Source organism: Drosophila pseudoobscura, chromosome 4 (genome assembly GCF_009870125.1).
Source record: "Drosophila pseudoobscura strain MV-25-SWS-2005 chromosome 4, UCI_Dpse_MV25, whole genome shotgun sequence".
Lineage (NCBI taxonomy): Eukaryota > Metazoa > Arthropoda > Insecta > Diptera > Drosophilidae > Drosophila > Drosophila pseudoobscura.
Genome location: NC_046681.1, coordinates 3,403,431 through 3,422,443, shown reverse-complemented (window position 1 = coordinate 3,422,443; position 19,013 = coordinate 3,403,431). Strand labels below are relative to the sequence as shown.

Below are 19,013 nucleotides of genomic sequence, written 5' to 3'. Positions count from 1 at the left end.
CACTCTTTGGGTCTATTTAGATTATACTTCAATAGAGCCGGGTGCAACCCTGTGCGTGGAGCAGCTGACCCACGAAACAAATCTAAATTTAACCATAATCAGTTTCATGAATCCCCTTCATGCTCAGCCAGTCGGTTCAGCTCTGTGGTTTTGTGTATCTTTGTATCTGTATCTTTGCACGTTAACTCACACACACTGACGCTGCTCGACGCCGGCCGGTTTGTTTGCCGCCTCGCTCTCGCTCTCGCACCAGCCACTTGACATTGGGGCAGAATGAAGCGTGGTTCCCCACGAGCATGTGTGCGTGAGGTGCGCCCCTATAAAACGCTGTAGCGCTGTAGGGTTCCCAGCACGTCCGTTTGTTATGAATCAGCAGTCATTCGGAAAGAATCCATCGTCCGGGTCGGTTGCCAGTTTCCAGCGTCGCTCTTCGCCCATCGCTCATCGCTCGTCGTCCGTCGTCCGTCGGTCGTGTGCCGCCTTCTAGTTGTATTTTAGTTATTTTTGTGCCTTTTTTAATTCCGCGTGGGCGTGTTCTGTGAGCTCGTACGAACGTGCGTACTCGACGTCGCATCGTTTGCTTAATTAGCCGTCAGCCAGCCAGCCCAGTGTGTCGTGAGCTCAGCCGGTGCCGGCAGAGACAGCTCCATCGGAAAAGAGCGGGCAGCCAGCATCAAGTGACTCCGGAAGAAGAAGAAGCGCTACAGGTTGGTGGTAGTGGTAGTGTTTGTGCTTGTGTGTGTGTATGTGTGTGTTGGTGTTGGTGTTGGTGTGACCTGTACTCCTCAGGCCTAAAAGAATAAACACAGATACTCACAGACACATCTGTGCGATTATCGAGAATATTTTCCTCAGCCTCTCTCCCTCTCCCACGCTCTCTCTCTGTTGCTCTTACTGCTCGCCAAGGCGTTTCGTTTGCTACCTACTTGTTGTTTTCGCAGTGATGTAATAGCAGTAGGAATAGGAGCCCTTGATAATCCGAGTCCTTAACCAAACATGTAGTAGTCATCGTTGTCCTCATGATATCACTACACCTGACCTGGTCTGGTCTGGCCAAGCCCTGAATCATTGCTGGACAATGGGGAGCAGCGACGGCAATTGGCAATTGGCAATTGGGTGTATTGTGCTCCCAATAGATGGCCCTGCTCCTCCCCCCATATCTGTATCTGTATCTGTATCTGAATCTGTGTGAGAGGGTGGTGATTGTGTGCTAATTTGTCAGCGGTGTGGTGTGTAAATAAAAGTGAAATTAGCAGTGCAGTAGTTATTGTCGCCAGTTGGAAGGCAAATTGCATTATAATTCGTTTAACGGGCCTTCAGTGTTCGTTTCGGGTTCGGACTCGGACTCGGAGTCGGGTCCCGCCTCTCAATTAACGGGGCGAACGAGTAAAAATAAGTTTTGCACTTATTTTCATGTTCAAGGCTAATGGCCACCCCCTCCACCCCTCCCCAGGAGGGGAGGGGAGGGTCCAACGATTTGTGACAATTTCCAACAGCACGCAACAGCTTCGCTCCTCAAGTGGGCCAGCGGAAGGGGTCCGAGGTCTGGTGTACACTATTTTGTTCATTATTTTACATGCAATCTCCACCTGGCCGGCGCTTTAGAGTCGCGCATGTCAGAGTTTCCCCTGGCCCGTGGCCGGGGCCCCTCCTCCCAGAGTGTCACGTAAGGCAGCAGTTTAGCTGGTAGTTGGGGTCTGGGGGCTGCCGAGAGCAACGCTTTCCGGAGCTTATCAGTTATTTTCGGTTCTTTCTGCAGATGTTTGCAAGCAACGATCGAATCGCCCTTGGTGGAGAAGTAACCGTTTCAGACTCTACAAAGTGCTCGCTCAGCTCCAGAGCTTTCGTTGTTGTTTACATATTTATTTGCTTGCTTCTCGTTTGTACCAATTCCCGCCCCTATCTTGGGTTTTCTATTTCAATTAATTCATAAACCAATCCGAGTTTCCTGGAAAATATTTCCGCCATGACTCCCCATCGCATCGGGTAAAGGCAAACAATCGAGCGACTCGAGTGATTCGAGCGTCTTTCCAATGTACTCAAGACTGCGCGTTGCCGGTCCCCGAGTGCATATCTGAGATTACGAACCGCGTCGAGCAATTTAAATGAACCAGTAAACATTCCCAGAAACCCATAAACCTTAACGACTTATGGATGGTTACTTGACAGTCTTCTCGCTCGGGGCCCGAACCTAGACAATGTGCTGTTATCACGGCCATGGCTTAGCTCCGAGCGAGTGCCCGTCACCATTCATTGGGCCATATCATATCTGTTAGTGTTGCATATCATAATTGGCATACTTATAGCTAATTGTCGATCAATCGGTTGGCTTTTGTTCCACCCAGCTGGTGAGTCGGTCCCCAAAACTAGATTTTTCATATTTTTAGGAGCGTCATAACCTGCCTGATCTGTCGCCAAGCTATTCTCGCCCAATTCTTTGTGTGTAAGTTTGTGTGTACAACAGACATATTTTTATTGCCATATTGTCAAAGTACAAAGATTGAGCCCGTAAGAGTAAGTTAAAGGAAAAATTATAAGATTGGCTCGGCAAACTGTGATCATAGCACTATTTTTGCACACTTCTTTGCACTCACTTATCTCACGCGCCTTATCATACTATTTAGCCCGTTTCTTGGAATCCGCTTCTGGAATACCTTACAAACTCACTTGACGATTCTTACAGCTGAGATTGCTTCGGGACCAGCTATCCACCAATCCCATACAGAGGCCCATCTTATCAATTTCGCTGAGCAGTTTCGGTCTCTCTATCGATTTCCCCCCCTATCTGGCCTTGACCATCAATGTTTTTATACCCGATACTCAAAATTAGTATTGGGGTATATTAGATTTGTGGTAAAAGTGGATGTGTGTAACGTCCAGAAGGAATCGTTTCCGACCCCATAAAGTATATATATTCTTGATCAGCATCAATAGCCGAGTCGATTGAGCCATGTCTGTCTGTCCGTCTGTCCGTCCCCTTCAGCGCCTAGTGCTCAAAGACTATAAGAGCTAGATCAACGATGTTTTGGATCCAGACTTCTATGATATGTCACTGCTACAAGAATATTTCAAAACTTTGCCCCGCCCACTTCCGCCCCCACAAAGGGCGAAAATCTGTGGCATCCACAATTTCGACGATACGAGAAAACTAAAAACGCAGAATCGTAGAAGATGACCATATCTTCTAGAGTGCAAAATCTGAACCAAATCGTATAATTATTATAGCCAGAATCAAGAAAGCAATTTCATTCTTTCTCGCTCTGTCTCTCTCTAACACACAGGTTTCATGGTCGGTTTTGCCAATTGCAAAATATGAGTTCAAGGATCTCAGAACCTATAAAATCCAGAGCAACCAAATTTGGTATCCTCACTCCTGTGATATCGGACCTTGACCATTTTGTGTCGAAATTTCGCCACACCCCCTTCCGCCCCCGCAAAGGGCGAAAATCTGAGGCATCCACAAATCTCAGAGACTATTAAGGCTAGAGTAACCAAATTTGGTACACACACTCCTTTAAGATGTCACTATAAAACGTATATCTCAAAATTTCGCCCCACCCCCTTCCGCCCCACAAAGGACGAAAATCGGTTGCATCCACAATATTGCAGATTCGAGAAAACTAAAAACGCAGAATCATAGATAACGACCATATCTATTAGATTGCTGAATCTGGATCAGATCAGATAATTTTTTTAGCCAAAAGGAACAAATCAATTTGCACTGGCTACGCAGCGCCCGACGTCACGCTCAGACTGATTTTCTGTCTCTCTCGCACGCACTCTTTGTCGTGTCGTTTAATATTAGCGGCGTCTGCCGGAGGAGAGCCATACTGACTTAGTATCGGGTATAACTGCAGAGTTGCGGTGTCCGCAGCAACTCACAACGTTCCCCCTCGTTAGACTTTGCACAGAGCTATACAGTTTTGGCCAGAAGTTTGCAGCCCACTGACGGAGTGAATGCACATCTATATAAATATCCTGATTCAGATCGATTAGTTAAAATTGTGGCATTATCAAAGCATGCAGGCGTGCATGATCAGTACATAAAGGCACTTCAAAGCCGTTGTTTTTCAATAAATAAAAATATGATATGCGGATGTGGGGAATATTCAATCATCGCCTTGATTAGCTTCGATACATTCAACATTTACGACCCCAATTGAAGGCACTTCAGTGGGAAGCCCCTAGAACATTCCATGGCTAGCCGTCTGCTCAGGCCGTGAAAAACAGCAGCCCCGCGAATGATTGCCGAAGCCTTTAATCATTACGCTTAGGAAAAACCAATAACAAATAGAATTTTCATGTCATGTCAGAGAAGTCGAAGAGAGTAGGGGAGCTCACACATCGCCCTCTTCCACCTTGAAGACCTTGCGGTCCAGGCCGGTGTAGGAGCTGTCGCTGGCGGGATCCTCCTTTTCCTCGTCGAGCAGGCAGTAGATGTCGTCGGTCTCCTGCTTGATGATCTCGCCCCCGAGCTTCTTCCAGAAAGGACGGCAGCGGTTCTTCCATTGGCGCAGGTTGAAGAAGGCGCAGTACTGCGAGGTGGAGGACTTGAGCATGGCCATGTACAGGGGAGTGATCTCGTCGGCCATCAGCTTGGCCAGAAGGTAGTTTGCCATCTTCAGGCTGTGGACGTCGTTGAAGTCGACGTAGATGCGTCTGGCCTGCTCGTAGCACTTTTTGGCAATGCTCGTCTTCTGCGTGTCCTTGGCGAATATTTTGCCCAGGTAGAGCAGGATCTCAGCCTCAGTGTCCTTGTGTGAGTACAGGCGGGATAGACGGAGAGCTTTCTTGTAGCTGGATATGGCCTTGTCCGGGTTCTCGAATCTGAATAGAGGCGAGAAATCGTCACAGCCCACTTTGAAGTGATTTACTCACATCTCGGCGCACTGTCCGTGGAAGAGGTAGTACTTGATGTTCAGCTTGACGAACTTGTAGTCTGTGCAGGCTATGATCTGGGGTCTGATCTGCTCCAGGCACTGCTGGGCGGCGTTGTAGTTGCCGCTCTCCATCAGAAAGAAGGCCCTCTCCAGGAAGGTGTCGCAGAAGATGTCCAGGTTCTTTTCCCTGCCAACTAAACGGGTTGGGATGGGATGGGGGGTGGGGATAGTCACGGACCAGGGTCGCAGAACAACTTACTTTCCGCAATGAGGACTGTGGCCTTGCGGGCTATGGCTATGGCCTCCTGCGGCTGCTGGCGAACAATCTGCTTGCCGTGGATGAGGAGCTGGCGCGCCAGGTCCTGTGCCACCAGTTCGTGGAGCGTCTGACTGCCGGCGCGCATGTCCACCTGGGCGGTCCACACGTGGCCCCGCACAAGATTCATGGCGATCTGGAAGTAGCTGATCGCGGAGGTGCGCTGGCCCAGGCGGACCAGGTACATGGCATAGGTGTGGTAAATGCGGGCGATCATTTCGGCGGCGTCCCGCTCCTGGCCGTCGATGTTGTGGCACAGCCCCACAATGTGCTCCAGCACCGCGGTCAGGGCGTAGCTGTACTTCTGGCGGTAGGGCTCCAGCAACACCATCGTCTGGTAGAACAGTGAGAAGCACTCCTTGAGGCCCTTCAGCTTGCGCTGGAGCACTGCCAGCTCGGCCTGCTTCAGATTTTCAATCAATGCGTAGAGCAGCGGGCGGTCGTCGGTGATTCGCTCCCGGATGTTAAGGCTGTCGAAGAGGCTCTGCTCCTTCGTGGCCAGGCAGCGCAAGAACTCCGGCAGCATACGGCAACCTGCGCAGCGCAGCTCATCCTCGAGAGCCTCGTAGATCGGACCCTTCACGCGGCGCGCCGCTTCGTATGTCAGTGGAGTGATGCTCTCGCGGATGACCTCCCGGTCGAAGGTGATTTCGCGGAAGGCGCGATGCGGGAATTTAGATTTTATTTGCCGCGAAAGGAGCATCATTTCCTTATGTCGTTGCGCCATGATGATGGTGGAGTAATGCACAAGCAAATTGTTTGACTAGGTATTTCTGTTGTAGCTCTGCTCTGTTGCTTGATTGCTTTATAGCAGGTAAACAGACTACTACTATATACCTATCTAAATACAATAGAACTATGCAAAGTCGAACCCTTACATAAAACTCACTTTTATGGGCATCGATTTTCTTGGAAAAATGTAAAAAACTGGTTCTTTCCATTTTTAACCTGAACTTTTGTTTACTCGTTGTTATATGCATTATATCCTATCCGCGTTCCAGTTAAATCCAGAGAGCCGTAACAACAACCACGTGCTGGCAACACCATCGACACCTTTGAATTTCGCGCTCACCGTCTACTGGACTTTTACGCGTACGCCCAAAAATATGCTACCAATCGGATGTAGTAGTATCGAATAGAATATCGATATGTTACCTGACGCAAGCTGGCCGCCATGAAACAGATAGCAACAAATTTTCAAAAGAGTTCGCGCGCCCAACGTTCATTTTAAATATGGAGAATAAATATTATTATTTTTAGTTTCACAATCCATTATACATATGTATATTTGTTGAAAATGAAAATTTTAATGGTTTAGCAATTTTTTGGCAATTTTCACAACATTTTGTAGGAAGTTTTCTTCACAAATCTAGCAATTTTAGCTTAGAAGATTCTGGCAGCACTGTATGACACAGATAAATAACAATATATATCCGTAATTTATTGAGTGTTCCCTTTCAATGTGGTGTATTACTGCTCACATTGCAGATTTCCTAATCTTTTTTACCGAAAGATTCTCCTTAAAAGCCAAATATCATAGGAAAAGTGACTGAATGGAAGTCGGAAAAGGGCTAATGTCCGCAAAGGTCATATTTGCTGGAAAGCCCCAGTAAAGCCTAGACTATTGCCGTTCCAATTGTTGCAACGGAAAGCACTTGCAATTGTTGCAACGGAAAGACACTGCTCTTGAGGTTGGGGCTTACTATGGCTTCGGCCCACTGCACGCTTGCAGATAATGCTCGACTGGAGTGCTTCCACTTGCGGGCGGGTCGTCGATAGTTAGAAAGATAGTCAGACAGATGTCTAGCGGCGTTGGGCAATTATTAAAGCCACTCGTGCTCGTAGAGCCGGTGAGGGCGCACTTGCTCAGTGATCGGGCAGCTGTCCAAAGTTCAACTCGACTCAACTCAGACAGATTTCGCTTTCTTCCAGCAAACAAAGCAACCACAGCAACCAAACCACAGAATGGCCAACGAGGACACCAGCTTTATTCCCGATCTGCCACCGGGCGGACCTCTATCGGTCTACCGCAAGCGGGCCAATTTTGACTGGAAACGATTGCGTCTGATCTTCGAGAAGGAGCAGGGACTGCGCATCAAGGTGAGTGCGGCGCTGATTCCGCTCAGAGCGAACCCCTGACTAAGCACATTCCCCTGCATTATCCCCTGAAATGCAGTACAAGGTATGGCGTCGCTTGGAGAGCGACCCCCTCTTCGCACATTCCTCGCGCACGCTCCCCATGGACGAGCAGAAGCGGCTGTGCGCCATGCAGGTGAACCGCATGAAGCAGCTGGACCTGGTGCCCAGGGAGATCGAGAGCCTGAGCTTCTCCGCAAAGACCAAGTACCTCATGTACATAAACGAGGCACTAGCCAGCTACTCTCCCAGTCTCTCCGTGAAGATCGCTCTGGGCGTGGGACTGTTCAACAACGCGATTCGGGCGATGGGAACGGAGAAGCACACCAAGTACATCGAGGCGGCCTGGAACCGCGAGGTGATCACCTGCCTGGCTATCACAGAGCTCTCGCACGGCAGCAACACGAAGAGCATCCGTACCACGGCCACCTACGATCCGAGCACACAGGAGTTTGTGATCAACACGCCTGACTTTGAGGCGGCCAAGTGTTGGGTGGGAAACCTAGGAAAGACGGCTACGGTAGCCATGACCTTCGCCAACCTGTATACGGCCGATGGCCAGAACCACGGACTGCACGGCTTCCTCATCCCCGTGCGCGATCCTAAGACACTTCTCTCCTATCCAGGCGTCCTGGTAGGCGACATCGGCGAGAAGTGCGGCCTAAACGGCATCGACAACGGCTTTATGGTCTTCAGTAACTACCGCATTCCACGCGACAACCTTCTCAACCGCACCGGCGACGTCACTCCCGAGGGCGTCTACGAGAGCGTCTTCGCAGAGCCAGGCAAGGCCCTTGGAGCCGCCCTTGAGAGCTTCTCCGCCGGTCGCATCGGCATTATGCAGGAGTCGGCCAACACCCTATGCAGTGCCGCTGTCATCGCCGTCCGCTATGCTGCGGTCCGCAAGCAGTTCGGCCCGGAGCGTCAGGGCGCAGAAATGGCCATCCTGGAGTACCAGTTGCACGTGAGTGGAGTCCTACATGTGTCCTGGGAGGCGTGTCTCATCTGTTTATCCTCTCTATGACCTTAGCAATACCGTATATTCCCGTACCTGGCTGCCGCCTGTGTGCAGAAGATTGCCGTCGAAGAGCTGACCATCACATATCTGGAGATCATAGCCCGCTCCCAGGCGGATTCCAATGGCTTTGATATACTGGTGAGTAACTTAATCCCTTATCCCTCATCCCCCATGTACGATAGTCAGCCCGCTGTAATAACGAATTTAACTCTGCTTTCCTTGCAGACCCAGAACGCTGCGGAGATTCATGCCCTGATCTCGGCATCCAAGCCGCGCATAACTTGGGCAGCACGGGATGCCATTCAGGAGGCGCGTGAAGCCTGCGGTGGCCACGGCTATTTGGCGGCTGCCAAGCTTGGTCAGATGCGGACCGATCACGATCCCCTGTGCACCTACGAGGGCGACAACAACGTGCTGGGCCAGCAGGCGTCGAACTGGCTGCTCCGTCAGTGGGCGGCCAAGGATCTGGAGACGCCAATTGGCAGCGTAAGGTTCCTGGAGCGACGGGAGCATCTCATGAGTCTCAGATACGCTCAACTGGTGGCTCAGAGTCCGCTTTCCAGCTGGGAGTGTGAGTGGAAGATCGCCTAGTCGGGTGTGCTGACTAATTCTTTGTTTCCTTGCAGTCTCGCTCAGGTGCTATGAGTGGCTGCTGTGCCACCTGATGGCCCACACCACGGCCCACATCGAGGGGGAGCTGGCGGCTGGAGGGACCAAGTTCGACGCCCGGAACAACTCCCAGGTGGCAGGAGCTCGCGAGCTTTCTCTCGCCTACGCCGAGTACTTTGCCCTGACCCGGTATGTGGAGCACGTGCGTCGGCTGCAGGTGGAGCCTGCGTATTGCAAGGTGTTGCGCCTGCTCTTCGACGTGTACGCCATGTGGCTGCTGGAGAAGCACATGACCACCTTCTATGTGGGCGGATTTGCCGAAGGAAAGGACTTTTCCGCGGCTGTGCGCAGGCTCCTGCTGGATAGCTGTTTACAGCTGAAGGACGTGGCCGTGAGCGTAGCCGACGCCATTGCCCCCCCCGACTTTGCCCTCAACTCGGTGATTGCCCGAGCCGACGGCCTGCTGTATGAGAATCTGCAAAACGAATTTATGACCAACGAGGGTGCCTTCCAGCGCTCATCTTGGTGGCGCGATGTCATCATACCCCAGCCCCAGCCCCAGGAGAAGTCCAAGCTCTGAAGAAAATCGATCGAGGTCGAGGTCGAGGTCAAGACCGAAACCAAGTGCCTGGTGGTTGTAGTAGTTATTGTTATTGGCTCTTTGGAAATCATGTATATTCCACATACACTACGCCGTACATTCGAGTATTTTAAGATCAAATCTGTTACTAATCGAATCGTAAGATTCAGCAAGTTAAATAAACATTAAATGATATCCCGCGAGGGCAATGGGGAAAGAGCAGCCTCTGTTGAACCACCTTCAAAAAATATTATTTATCATCCACTGTTTGTATTAATCGATGATGCATCAAATACATATATGTAAACTGAAAAGTACACTCGTTACTCCCCTTTTTTGAATCAAAGATGTGGCCATCGCTCCATTTGGAGGATTTTGGTCGGAGCGGTCTGACAATGTTTAAATTGGTAAACAATGCAAAAGCAACATAAAATATAAATAAATTTAAATTTTAGCTAGGATACACCACGGTACAAGTCTGTATACGGAAGGATAGTAAGCCACCAAATAGATACAAAATTCTAAAATGTTTTCTTTAAAGTATTGCTAGCTACTGACCATAAATTGCTATAAGCTTTTTGCCAAATGTAACCCTTTGGATCAAAGACAAGCAAAACAGACGAAACTTTTTTTTTTTTGTATTATAATTAGTCAGCCGTGGAATCGGAGTGAAGTTCCCCTCTCGCATTGATGCTTCCCAGCGAACGAGAAACCGAGTGTTTTTCTAGGCAGTCGCCGAACGACAGTGTCATCGCCGTCGTCATCACCGCCAGCGCAGCCACAGGTGTCGGCCTGGTTATAAGAGGACCTGGTCCCCGATCCGGCTCAGACGTTCCACGGTTGCGGCACAGTGAAGAAGCGCGAGAGAGCGGTCGAGAGAATCCGCCACCGAAATCCAAACTGAACCCGACAGAAAACTGGTCAAGAACCGAATCATAAGCACATCATTAAGTGAGTGGAGGCGAATCGGAGTGTCGGTGCTCGCAGCGTTTCGGGGCTGAGAATAGAACTGTACAGAAGTAACGCTCCCCGAATCGGACAGTCGAGCCGACTCGTCTCTTCCAGCGATCTCTATAGTACACTCGTAATGTTGTTGGTTTTGCCAATTTGTGGCGCAGTTTTTGTTTTGTAGTTGGCCAGTGTCGATTCAGTATGTATGTGGTGTGGTTGGTACTCGTAGAGTGTTCCGGTGCCTGGGTGCCTGGGTGCCTGGGTGCATGGGTGGGGCGGGCGATCGGTGCTTTATCAGCAGAGCGATTGACATGATGCTCTGCGAGTGTCCCAATCAAACAGTTCACTGAGCATCAATGTCATGGCATTGTAAAGGCCAAAGTAGCAGAACGTGTTCTTCTAAAGTGCGACGCGACTCAGTGCCGTTCCTTTGTTCCGACTGTGCTCCCGGCAAAACAGCTCAAGTTGTGCAAAAAGTTGTTAATTACAATTCATATGCAGCACTTAATGTCCGAAATTAGAAAAACCAAATTATAAATCATCTTGCGCGACCGGTTGTTGCCTACTCCAAAAGCCATTCAATTAGAACAGAGCACTTGGAGTACCAAAAAAGAGATACGGATAGAAATCCCCGTTCTCAAGACAACTTGTAGGAAGATCTTCTGTAAAAAACACCAATAAGAACATAAACAAATTCGAATATAAATTCCGCCTAAGGCCCCCAAAACAAACGCTGAACAAATTATTGAGAACCGGTTCGGTCCTCTCTCTGCGGCCGGACAAACAAATTGAGTCAATAATATACATAGTCATATGGAGATCCATTAATTTACATTTTGGGGATTTCCGTTTTCAATTTTGTGGGACTGTCTCTCCATTCTCTGTCTCTTCCCCCCTTCCCAGGCACAGAGTGTCGGTGATTTTTGCAATTTCATTATTGGAAAATCGTGTAAGGGCAATTAAATGCGATTTGGCTGCTGCAAATAGTTAATTATTGGTTACGAATAGGCATCGGGGCTGGGCTTGTCTACGGATGGATGGACCGGGAATGCACTGGGAAGCCAATGCCCTTTCAAGAATCCCCCTTAAGCCCCTGTAGACCCCTTCCCTTTCCATTACACTTGTGCAAGCAGATTTATAGCGTCCGCCTTGAGGGCTGCTAATGATAATGATGGGTGAGAGAGTGTCGGGAAACAATGAGCCCGTCCCAGCCTTTTTCAGATGTGTTTTTCTGCTTACATAAGCTTCCGCTTGGATCAATGTCGCATTTGCGTTTTACACACGCAGAATCCATCTTAAAAATATGCATCTAAGAGTGTAAACCGGTTCGTTTACACTAATTGTCGAACCAGTTTTTCACGACTCGTCTCTCTTTTTCTCTTTTTTCCCTTCAGATCAGACCCAAACCGAATTTCCGTGCGCCAATGCCAATGCGAGTTCAATAGAATGTGGAAGTATCTGTTGATTTGTGTGGTGATGAGTGCCCTCAACGGGGAATCGTCGGCGGGTAAGTCAGAAGTACAGTCCCAGCAGTCCTAGCAGGGCGGGCAACTAACTCTTCTTGTCCTCCTTCTGCAATCCCCACAGCTGGCCAGCAGCCCCGGAGACGTCGTGGATACGCCGGCGGGTATGCCGGGGGCTTTGCCAGCAGCGGAGGAGGAGCCGGTGGCTATACGGGCACCTACAACAGCGGCGGCGGAGGCGTGGGCCACAGCAGCTATGTGGGTACCGGCGGTGGCAGTGGGGGCTACTACGACTACGATGACTACGACGGCAACTCGCCGAACTTTGGCATCATCGACCCGTACCTGTTCCACCAGCAGCTGACCAACCACATCCTGGCCCAGAACTACGCGAACCAACAGTGAGCACTGATCCCGCCTTGGGGGATGATGTTATTTTTGGTAGTCTGTAGTGAGGGATGAGGGTCAACTTAACCGCTTGTTCATCTATTCTTGTAGAGCTATAACGGGTCTGGCCACGGCTGGCAATGCTTTCGCATCTGCGGATGCCTCTCTAGTCGACGACGACGACACGTAATTACTTCTAGCTAATCCTAACCAATCTACCACCTAACCAGAGCTCCAGATCTCCACTGACACTTGAGCAGAATACTAATATAGGTTTCCATATTGTTTTTACCAGTCGCATCCAGCAGCAGATTGCCGCACAGCAGGCCTACCACGACAATCTAGTGCGTCAGAACCGATACAGGGGATCGGGATCGGGATCGGGATCCTCCAGCGGCTCCTACAACTCGCATCGATATGCCCCCAGCTACGCCGCTGCCTCGGGCTCCATTGGACCCAACGGGCACCGCCAAACGGCCTACATCAGCCCCGCTAATCCGGTGAGAGGACAGCGGACCTTCCAGAGCAGCAGTTTTCCTTTAACCTTTTACTTATGAATATACCTTCCTCCCTTCCTCTACAGGCCTCGCCCAACATTGTGAATCGGTTCGGAGGCGGCTCGTCCTCAGGTGGCGGCTACAAAGGTGTCTCCGTCTCCTCCTACAGCCACAGCAATGGCGATGGGACCAGCCGTCGTGGCGCCCAGACCACTGTCAACGACAATGGCAAAGTCACCTCGTACTCAACGCACTCTTAGAGGGATTCGAGAGTCGAGAGTCTTCCCGACTCCTATTGGAAGCTGGCAGACGGCAGCTGGGCCTGGGCTAGCCTCGAATCCAGTCTAACAAAAGCTAACCAATGGCCGTTTTATTTGTATGACAGAAAATATATATTATGTGTATTTTATTATAAATACGATTATATTCGCGGACTTTCTTATCTGTGGGGTTTCCAATATGGAGCTTTCTTTTATTAGAAAGTTGCTCCCTCTCTTTCTATAGGCATGGCACACTCATACGTAACACATTCACATACAAATTCAAAATTCATACAAATGCAAATTTTGAGATGACCTTGATTTTGACTCAGCGGCTGGAAAGAGTCTTGTGTACTATGCTTTACACCTATTCGAGTTGTCGTATTTGTTTATATATATAATGTAGATTGTTTCGTTCTTCTGATTATATTCAAATTGGTTCGCGTTTAGCCCAAGGGTATGCTCGTATGGTGATTGCTTCGCTTTATGCGACTAGCAAGAGAATTTGGTCCCACTTCTTGCTCTTGCAAGTCCACCGGGATCTGTACATCCGTAGACAAGTCTTTTATGTTGGAGCTAATAATTTACTTTGCCATGAAATTCAGAAGAGTAAACGCAAGTGTGATGAACAGGTATCATTCAGTCGGAAAGACCAACTAAAACTCTCACTTGATTTTTTGTGTCCGTTTCTTTGGATTGGTGGGCCTTATCAGGGGTGACAGGAAATGATCTAATACCAAGGGGGCTTATTAAACCATATAAAGTGGCTAAACAGCAAGAAACAAATTTGTGCATTGTGTATTCATCACTAAGATGTCCATTAGTCCACGGGGGCTTCCTTGCGGCCTACGGGAGCTCTCACCACCTTTAGACGAGGTCTGTATTACAGGACGAATGAGAATAAGTATTCGATGATGACTGATTTTTCTTTGTTTAACTGTGCTGTTTTTATACATTTTTGATGGTTGAAATTGTTTACTGAGGTGTGCAATGGGTTTCGGATGCATTCCAATGTCCGTTGCATATTTATTGAGGTCCACCTCCACTATATATCTATTTATTGCGCTATCTATACGATCCTAGCGATAATGCTTAGTCGAAATGGTATTCATGATTATGTGTGAGCACATATCCAACAGACAAGTGTAGAAACACCTTTTTGCCTATTTAACTGTGAGAGTAGTTTCCGTAGAAGCACAACAAATAGACTATATCGGCCCGGCGCTTTGTGCTGATCAAGAATATATTTAACTTATGGGAGCGGGAGCATCGCCGAAAAATCTGAGCTATTCCATAGTTTTTTTCCAGGGTAGCGGCGGCATCTTCCAATCTGATTGAATTGATCGCTATCTCATCGAACCCCTACCGGAAGCTATAAAACTGTATCCAAGTTTGTTTACAAAACAATAACTACAGCCGCAGTCTAAATCGCTGAGAACGAAATTAGTACTTCCTCAAACTGGGCTCAAGGTTGTTTATATGTTTCTTCACCTTACTCTCAATTTTCTAAGTTCAAGCTCAAGCTAATTGCAATCATCTTCCACATACATATGTATACTCTTGCAAGCATACAGACAATCAATGATCTGCTCATTTCCACAATCATACATGGCAACTATATACTATGTAGGAGGCTGACCAAGGTTCTGCGAAACCAACCGGCACAAATGTAAAGTAAAGCATCTATATAGGGAGGTGATGTCGCAATTAACTTTCATCATTCAGCTTTCTGCACCAATTGCGAGCTCCGTTTTGAGGAATATAGTACACATTATCAGTGCCGCGGCCCAGAGTGGCATCCTCTCTAGGTCAAGAATCAATCGGTTCAAGTCTGAGTTGGTATATGGAGCTTATCAGTGATCGCGCCGTGTCTTCGCCGTCTGGGCTTTAAAGCGCGATTCCACTCGCTCGATTCATTAGTACACTTTCAAGCGCGAGCATCGAACGTTTTCCGTACTAAAATCAAATTCTACAAATATGAATAAGCTGCTTATACTGGCGCTTTGCCTGGGCGTGGCTGCTGCAGGTAGACATCTTTGAATATTGAAGGCATGAGAGTGTTGGGAAAAGTGACATTCTGATCCTGTGGTTGTGCATTTTCTTCCTTGGGCACGCTTTTCGTCTTTGCCTCTGCTGGATCCCAAGTGTTGTCATCGCGTATTTTCCCTCAATGAACTACGAGGATTTACACTACACCCTTCAGACCTGTGTAATTTGAGTGTTCGAAACACGTGGCGATAAGAGGCTTTTACGTCTTGTTTTCTAAAACAACTAATGCGGTATTTTGTCTCGATCTTTACAGATTTCCAGGGAGGGTAAGTTGGGCGATAATTACTGCTGAGCTTCGACTTACGATCTCTCTTTTATTCCACAACGATGACGTGTGGGTAGACGACTCAAACGAGACGACTTCCATAGTCGGTAAGTGCCGTGTGGCAATGTTGATGAAAAATACGCTTTTGTTTCCTTTTGAAAAAAATGGCAATTTTCCCATTGGCAAGCAACATGGTACTCCAAAATAGAAATCATTCGGCAGGAGATGTATTGCACCCCAATTTGATTTATCTAATATATCCTTTGCTCAAACTCTTTAGCCACTACACTGCCCACAACCAAGCCATCGCGACCGCCCGCAAGAATGCCTATGCATCCAGTGGTTCGGCCGGACTAGGGGCAGGCGTCGGTGGAGATGCCTCTTTAGCAGGCGGCAGTCTGGGTAACCTGGAGAGCTCCTACGATTCCGTGGGCGCCGTAGAGGCCGCTGAAGGCGCCTCCGGCCAGGGAAGTGCCAGCGAGACTTTTGGTGCTGGCTCTAACTTTGGTCACGAATCTGGTGTCAACTTTGCAGGTAGCAATTCCGCCGGGTTTGGTTCTCAGAACGCTGCTTCCTTCGGCGCCCAGAATGCTGCTTCCTTCGGCTCCCAGAACACGGCCCAGTTTGGGTCTTCGTTCGCTAGCAACGCCGCCTTCAAGACCAGCCACTCGTCCAACTTTGGAGCCTCGTCCGCCCACAACGTGGGCAGCAATGTGGAGTTTGCCGACAACTCGAATGCCGGCGCTGAGGTCAACTTTGGCGGCGCGAACACTTTGAACTCCGAGTCCCAGCTTGTCAATGGAGCCCAACAGACTGTCCATACGGTCCAGGCAGCCCCCGTAAGGAGCGGCGCTAACGTCGAGTACATTCGCCAGGAGAAGATTGTCTCGGCCCCCAGGCAGGTTTTCTACACCGCCCCCTCCGGCGGCACCGAGAAGTATGTCCAGCATGTGGAGCGCATTGTCGAGCAGCAGGCCCCAGTGCAGATCGTCCAGGCCCCAGCCAGCACCCAGCACTACTACCAGCGCAAGGTCACCACCACCGCATCGGCTCCCCAGGTTCTTGTGCAGCAGCAGCCCTCCAGCCGCCTATCCTATGGCTCCAACTATGGCTCCAACTTTGGCTCCAACGCAGCCTTCAGTTCAAACCTTGGCAGCTCCTTCGGCCATTCGGCAGGACTCAACGTCCAGCAAGCCAGCAACTCGCAGCTGCAGCAGCTACTCAACCAGGTACACCAGACCGCTAGACAGCAGGCAGCATCCAGCTCGGTGAGCACTGGTTCCGGACTATCCACGGCCGGCGGCTTCAACAGCGGCCTGACGAGTGGCAACCAAGTCGCGCAGACGCAGACGGGCAGCGGTTACGGCTCGAACGCTGGTTTCGGCTCCAACACCGCATTCAATTCGAACTCGGGCTTTGGCTTCAACTCTGCCAGCTCTCTGAACTCTGCCAGCTCCTTGAACTCTGCCAGCTCCTTGAACGCCGCCAGCTCCTTAAATGCCGGAACCAGCGGTTCTCTCCTGAGTGGCTCCCTACTGAGTGGTTCTCTGTTGGGCGGCAGCCAGGGCTCCCTTCTTGGCGGTCAGAGCAACTTCGGTGTCTCCGGCGGTCTTGCCAGCGGCCAACAGCAGCAGCAGGAGTCGGGTGCTGGTAACTTTGGGGCTAGTGGTGCCGGTTCCGGTGGCTACCAGACCAAGCAATGGGAGAAGCAGTCCAAATGGTCCTCCCAGTCTGAGGTGAGTAGTGCTCGACAGAAGATTTGAGCACATTTATAATCAACGCGGTTCTGTCTCCACAGTTCGACTCGACCGGCCACGTGAAGAACTACAAGGACCTGGCCACTGGTGAGAGCGAGAACTACAACATCAATGGAAAGCAGTTTGGCTACAACGCGGCCACCGCCTCTGTGGATGACAACGGCAAGGTCAGCACCTACAGTGTCCACTCCTAAGCAGTTTACTCTAAGGCAATAATGATTTTGTGAATCAGAGAATGTATAACGAAATGATTAAATGTCTCACATTTAAACCTACATACTTCAACTGACATAAACTTAAAGTGGCCCGTCTGACACGCGGATCCCACGAAAAAAGCAGCCCACCTTCCGCCCAACTGACCGAGGGGCGCTGCCGCATGGCGTGAGGTAACATGCAGGAAAGATAGCTGTTAGGTTATTATTTGAGGAAATCTAGAAACTTGCTAAAATAGCTAAGCATGCATTCAAAATAGAACTACTAATTCGAACTACGAGCAAGGTATGCTAATATTAGTGATTTAAGAAGTGGAAGGGATTTATATGTAGATATTATACGGTAGAGGTCATTATATTCCGAGCATAAGACCCTAAACAATTCATGCAGGAAATAATTCGATCTACAAAACGGAAGGGTCAACGGTATATATAGTTGCTAGAGGATTTAGCAGGAATCGTGAAGTTAATGCGGCTCAACAAGTCAGGTCTACTTCACCCTGGACCAAATTGTGCACATAAATCCCACCAAGCATGGGCTATGGTTTTCTTAAATGCACTTTGCGCAGAAGGTCCATCGTAGCCCCAGTGGCTGATCGACGTCAGGTTTTCTGGAAGACTACCAGGTCTTGAAGGTTGACTCCTGCTTAGCATCTCATATTTGGTATAAGGAAGGAATGTTGCAATATAGAATATTTCTCCTCTAACATTCCAAATGCATATTTTATTAACGACGCCTCCGATAAATGATCCGGAATTATATAACCACCTTGACCTCTATCAGAATACCATGCTTATATCGGCCTATCTTTCTGGTTACCACTAGGTTTTGTTGATGTGCGGAGTTACAATTTTCTCAAACATTTAATGAATAGCGGATAACTTAGATATACCACTAATTCTATGCGTCAAGTTCTACCTGTTCTATGAAGAGGAAATGTAAACTATTCCTTCCAGATCGAGGAAAGCATAAAGAATCAATGGATAGAATGAATAGTTTACCCAAGGGCTTCAGCACAGTACCTAAGTAACATACATAGCCAGGAACTCCGTCTGGACCTGCTGAAAACACCGCTTAGCTAGTCGAAGATTATGAAGCAGAGAGCGGTAATTTTTACAAGGGGCTGATGATGCCAGTGCAACTCGGTAAACCGTATGGGTACGGCTGACCGGAGTAGGATCCCTGAGAATAGGTGGTTTTGAAAAATTGGGCAAAAAGATCGGCGATTGCCTGATCATTAATTGCCGACGAATTAAGAAATTATAGCAAGGATGGGTGTGCGGACGTTTACGCTTACTGTTAACGAAGCTGAAAAACTGTTGAGCGTAATGAGAAAAGCGTAAGAAAAGTTAAACTCCTCCACCTTTGCGTTGTGGGGTCAGGAATCATCACCCACGTGGCTCGAAAACACAGTGCATTTTGCTAGCACTACGCAATCGCAGAGCCAGCAGGTGACACTCGGCTGATCATGGGTGATCTCCTTCTTGCTGGTTTTTGAGACAGCAAAAAACAGAAAATACCGTTATTAACATTTGTTAAAAGAAACCAATTCAAATCGATTTTGTATCAGAGTTAGTAAAAACTCAGAGGAGAGATGATTGCACAGGGTAGCACATACATATGTATTCCAAT

At 48.9% G+C, this 19,013-nt stretch overlaps 4 protein-coding genes across 7 annotated transcripts; 3 read left to right on the top strand and 1 right to left on the bottom strand.

The window, feature by feature from the left end:
* The first annotated feature begins 320 nt into the window (after nucleotides 1-320).
* LOC4816597 (peroxisomal acyl-coenzyme A oxidase 3) lies at nucleotides 321-9,856 on the top strand. 2 transcript variants are annotated; one of them, XM_015181356.2, is made up of 6 exons: nucleotides 321-707; nucleotides 7,129-7,296; nucleotides 7,373-8,296; nucleotides 8,363-8,488; nucleotides 8,576-8,921; nucleotides 8,977-9,856. In XM_015181356.2, exons 2-6 carry the CDS (start codon nucleotides 7,162-7,164, stop codon nucleotides 9,537-9,539), a joined length of 2,094 nt encoding a protein of 697 aa, XP_015036842.1. In that variant the 5' UTR covers nucleotides 321-707; nucleotides 7,129-7,161; the 3' UTR covers nucleotides 9,540-9,856. The 2 variants fall into 2 exon arrangements, with proteins under 2 accessions (XP_015036842.1, XP_033236812.1); XM_033380921.1 differs by lacking the exon at nucleotides 321-707 and having other exon boundaries at nucleotides 7,112-7,296.
* On the bottom strand, nucleotides 4,241-6,026 carry LOC4816469 (uncharacterized). The gene is made up of 3 exons (XM_001356235.4): nucleotides 5,140-6,026; nucleotides 4,879-5,074; nucleotides 4,241-4,827 (listed from the first exon to the last, which is right to left on the bottom strand). Exons 1-3 carry the CDS (start codon nucleotides 5,921-5,923, stop codon nucleotides 4,338-4,340), a joined length of 1,470 nt encoding a protein of 489 aa, XP_001356271.3. The 5' UTR covers nucleotides 5,924-6,026; the 3' UTR covers nucleotides 4,241-4,337.
* Nucleotides 9,857-10,344: 488 nt separating the features above from the next.
* On the top strand, nucleotides 10,345-13,191 carry LOC4816615 (heterogeneous nuclear ribonucleoprotein A3). 2 transcript variants are annotated; one of them, XM_015181359.2, is made up of 6 exons: nucleotides 10,345-10,490; nucleotides 11,885-11,997; nucleotides 12,078-12,354; nucleotides 12,452-12,526; nucleotides 12,636-12,840; nucleotides 12,924-13,191. In XM_015181359.2, the coding sequence occupies exons 2-6, from the start codon at nucleotides 11,937-11,939 to the stop codon at nucleotides 13,095-13,097; spliced, it is 792 nt and encodes a 263-aa protein (XP_015036845.2). In that variant the 5' UTR covers nucleotides 10,345-10,490; nucleotides 11,885-11,936; the 3' UTR covers nucleotides 13,098-13,191. The 2 variants fall into 2 exon arrangements, with proteins under 2 accessions (XP_015036845.2, XP_033236813.1); XM_033380922.1 differs by lacking the exon at nucleotides 12,452-12,526.
* A 1,785-nt stretch (nucleotides 13,192-14,976) lies between these two features.
* On the top strand, nucleotides 14,977-17,440 carry fon (fondue). 2 transcript variants are annotated; one of them, XM_001356238.4, is made up of 5 exons: nucleotides 14,978-15,123; nucleotides 15,400-15,412; nucleotides 15,489-15,518; nucleotides 15,692-17,147; nucleotides 17,210-17,440. In XM_001356238.4, the coding sequence occupies exons 1-5, from the start codon at nucleotides 15,075-15,077 to the stop codon at nucleotides 17,360-17,362; spliced, it is 1,701 nt and encodes a 566-aa protein (XP_001356274.1). In that variant the 5' UTR covers nucleotides 14,978-15,074; the 3' UTR covers nucleotides 17,363-17,440. The 2 variants fall into 2 exon arrangements, with proteins under 2 accessions (XP_015036846.1, XP_001356274.1); XM_015181360.2 differs by lacking the exon at nucleotides 15,489-15,518 and having other exon boundaries at nucleotides 14,977-15,123.
* The last annotated feature ends 1,573 nt before the right edge of the window (nucleotides 17,441-19,013 follow it).

Excerpts from the sequence above, each read along its gene's own strand:
- LOC4816469 (XM_001356235.4), bottom strand. The coding sequence starts at position 5,923 with ATGGCGCAACGACATAAGGAAATGATGCTCCTTTCGCGGCAAATAAAA. Across the intron at positions 5,075-5,139 it reads CACAGTCCTCATTGCGGAAA|TTGGCAGGGAAAAGAACCTG; the intron begins GTAAGTTGTTCT and ends CAACCCGTTTAG. Across the intron at positions 4,828-4,878 it reads CACGGACAGTGCGCCGAGAT|ATTCGAGAACCCGGACAAGG; the intron begins GTGAGTAAATCA and ends GCCTCTATTCAG.
- LOC4816597 (XM_015181356.2), top strand. The coding sequence starts at position 7,162 with ATGGCCAACGAGGACACCAGCTTTATTCCCGATCTGCCACCGGGCGGA. Across the intron at positions 8,297-8,362 it reads TCCTGGAGTACCAGTTGCAC|CAATACCGTATATTCCCGTA; the intron begins GTGAGTGGAGTC and ends CTATGACCTTAG. Across the intron at positions 8,922-8,976 it reads TCCGCTTTCCAGCTGGGAGT|TCTCGCTCAGGTGCTATGAG; the intron begins GTGAGTGGAAGA and ends GTTTCCTTGCAG.
- LOC4816615 (XM_015181359.2), top strand. The coding sequence starts at position 11,937 with ATGTGGAAGTATCTGTTGATTTGTGTGGTGATGAGTGCCCTCAACGGG. Across the intron at positions 11,998-12,077 it reads CAACGGGGAATCGTCGGCGG|CTGGCCAGCAGCCCCGGAGA; the intron begins GTAAGTCAGAAG and ends CAATCCCCACAG. Across the intron at positions 12,841-12,923 it reads ACATCAGCCCCGCTAATCCG|GCCTCGCCCAACATTGTGAA; the intron begins GTGAGAGGACAG and ends CTTCCTCTACAG.
- fon (XM_001356238.4), top strand. The coding sequence starts at position 15,075 with ATGAATAAGCTGCTTATACTGGCGCTTTGCCTGGGCGTGGCTGCTGCA. Across the intron at positions 15,519-15,691 it reads CGAGACGACTTCCATAGTCG|CCACTACACTGCCCACAACC; the intron begins GTAAGTGCCGTG and ends CAAACTCTTTAG. Across the intron at positions 17,148-17,209 it reads AATGGTCCTCCCAGTCTGAG|TTCGACTCGACCGGCCACGT; the intron begins GTGAGTAGTGCT and ends CTGTCTCCACAG.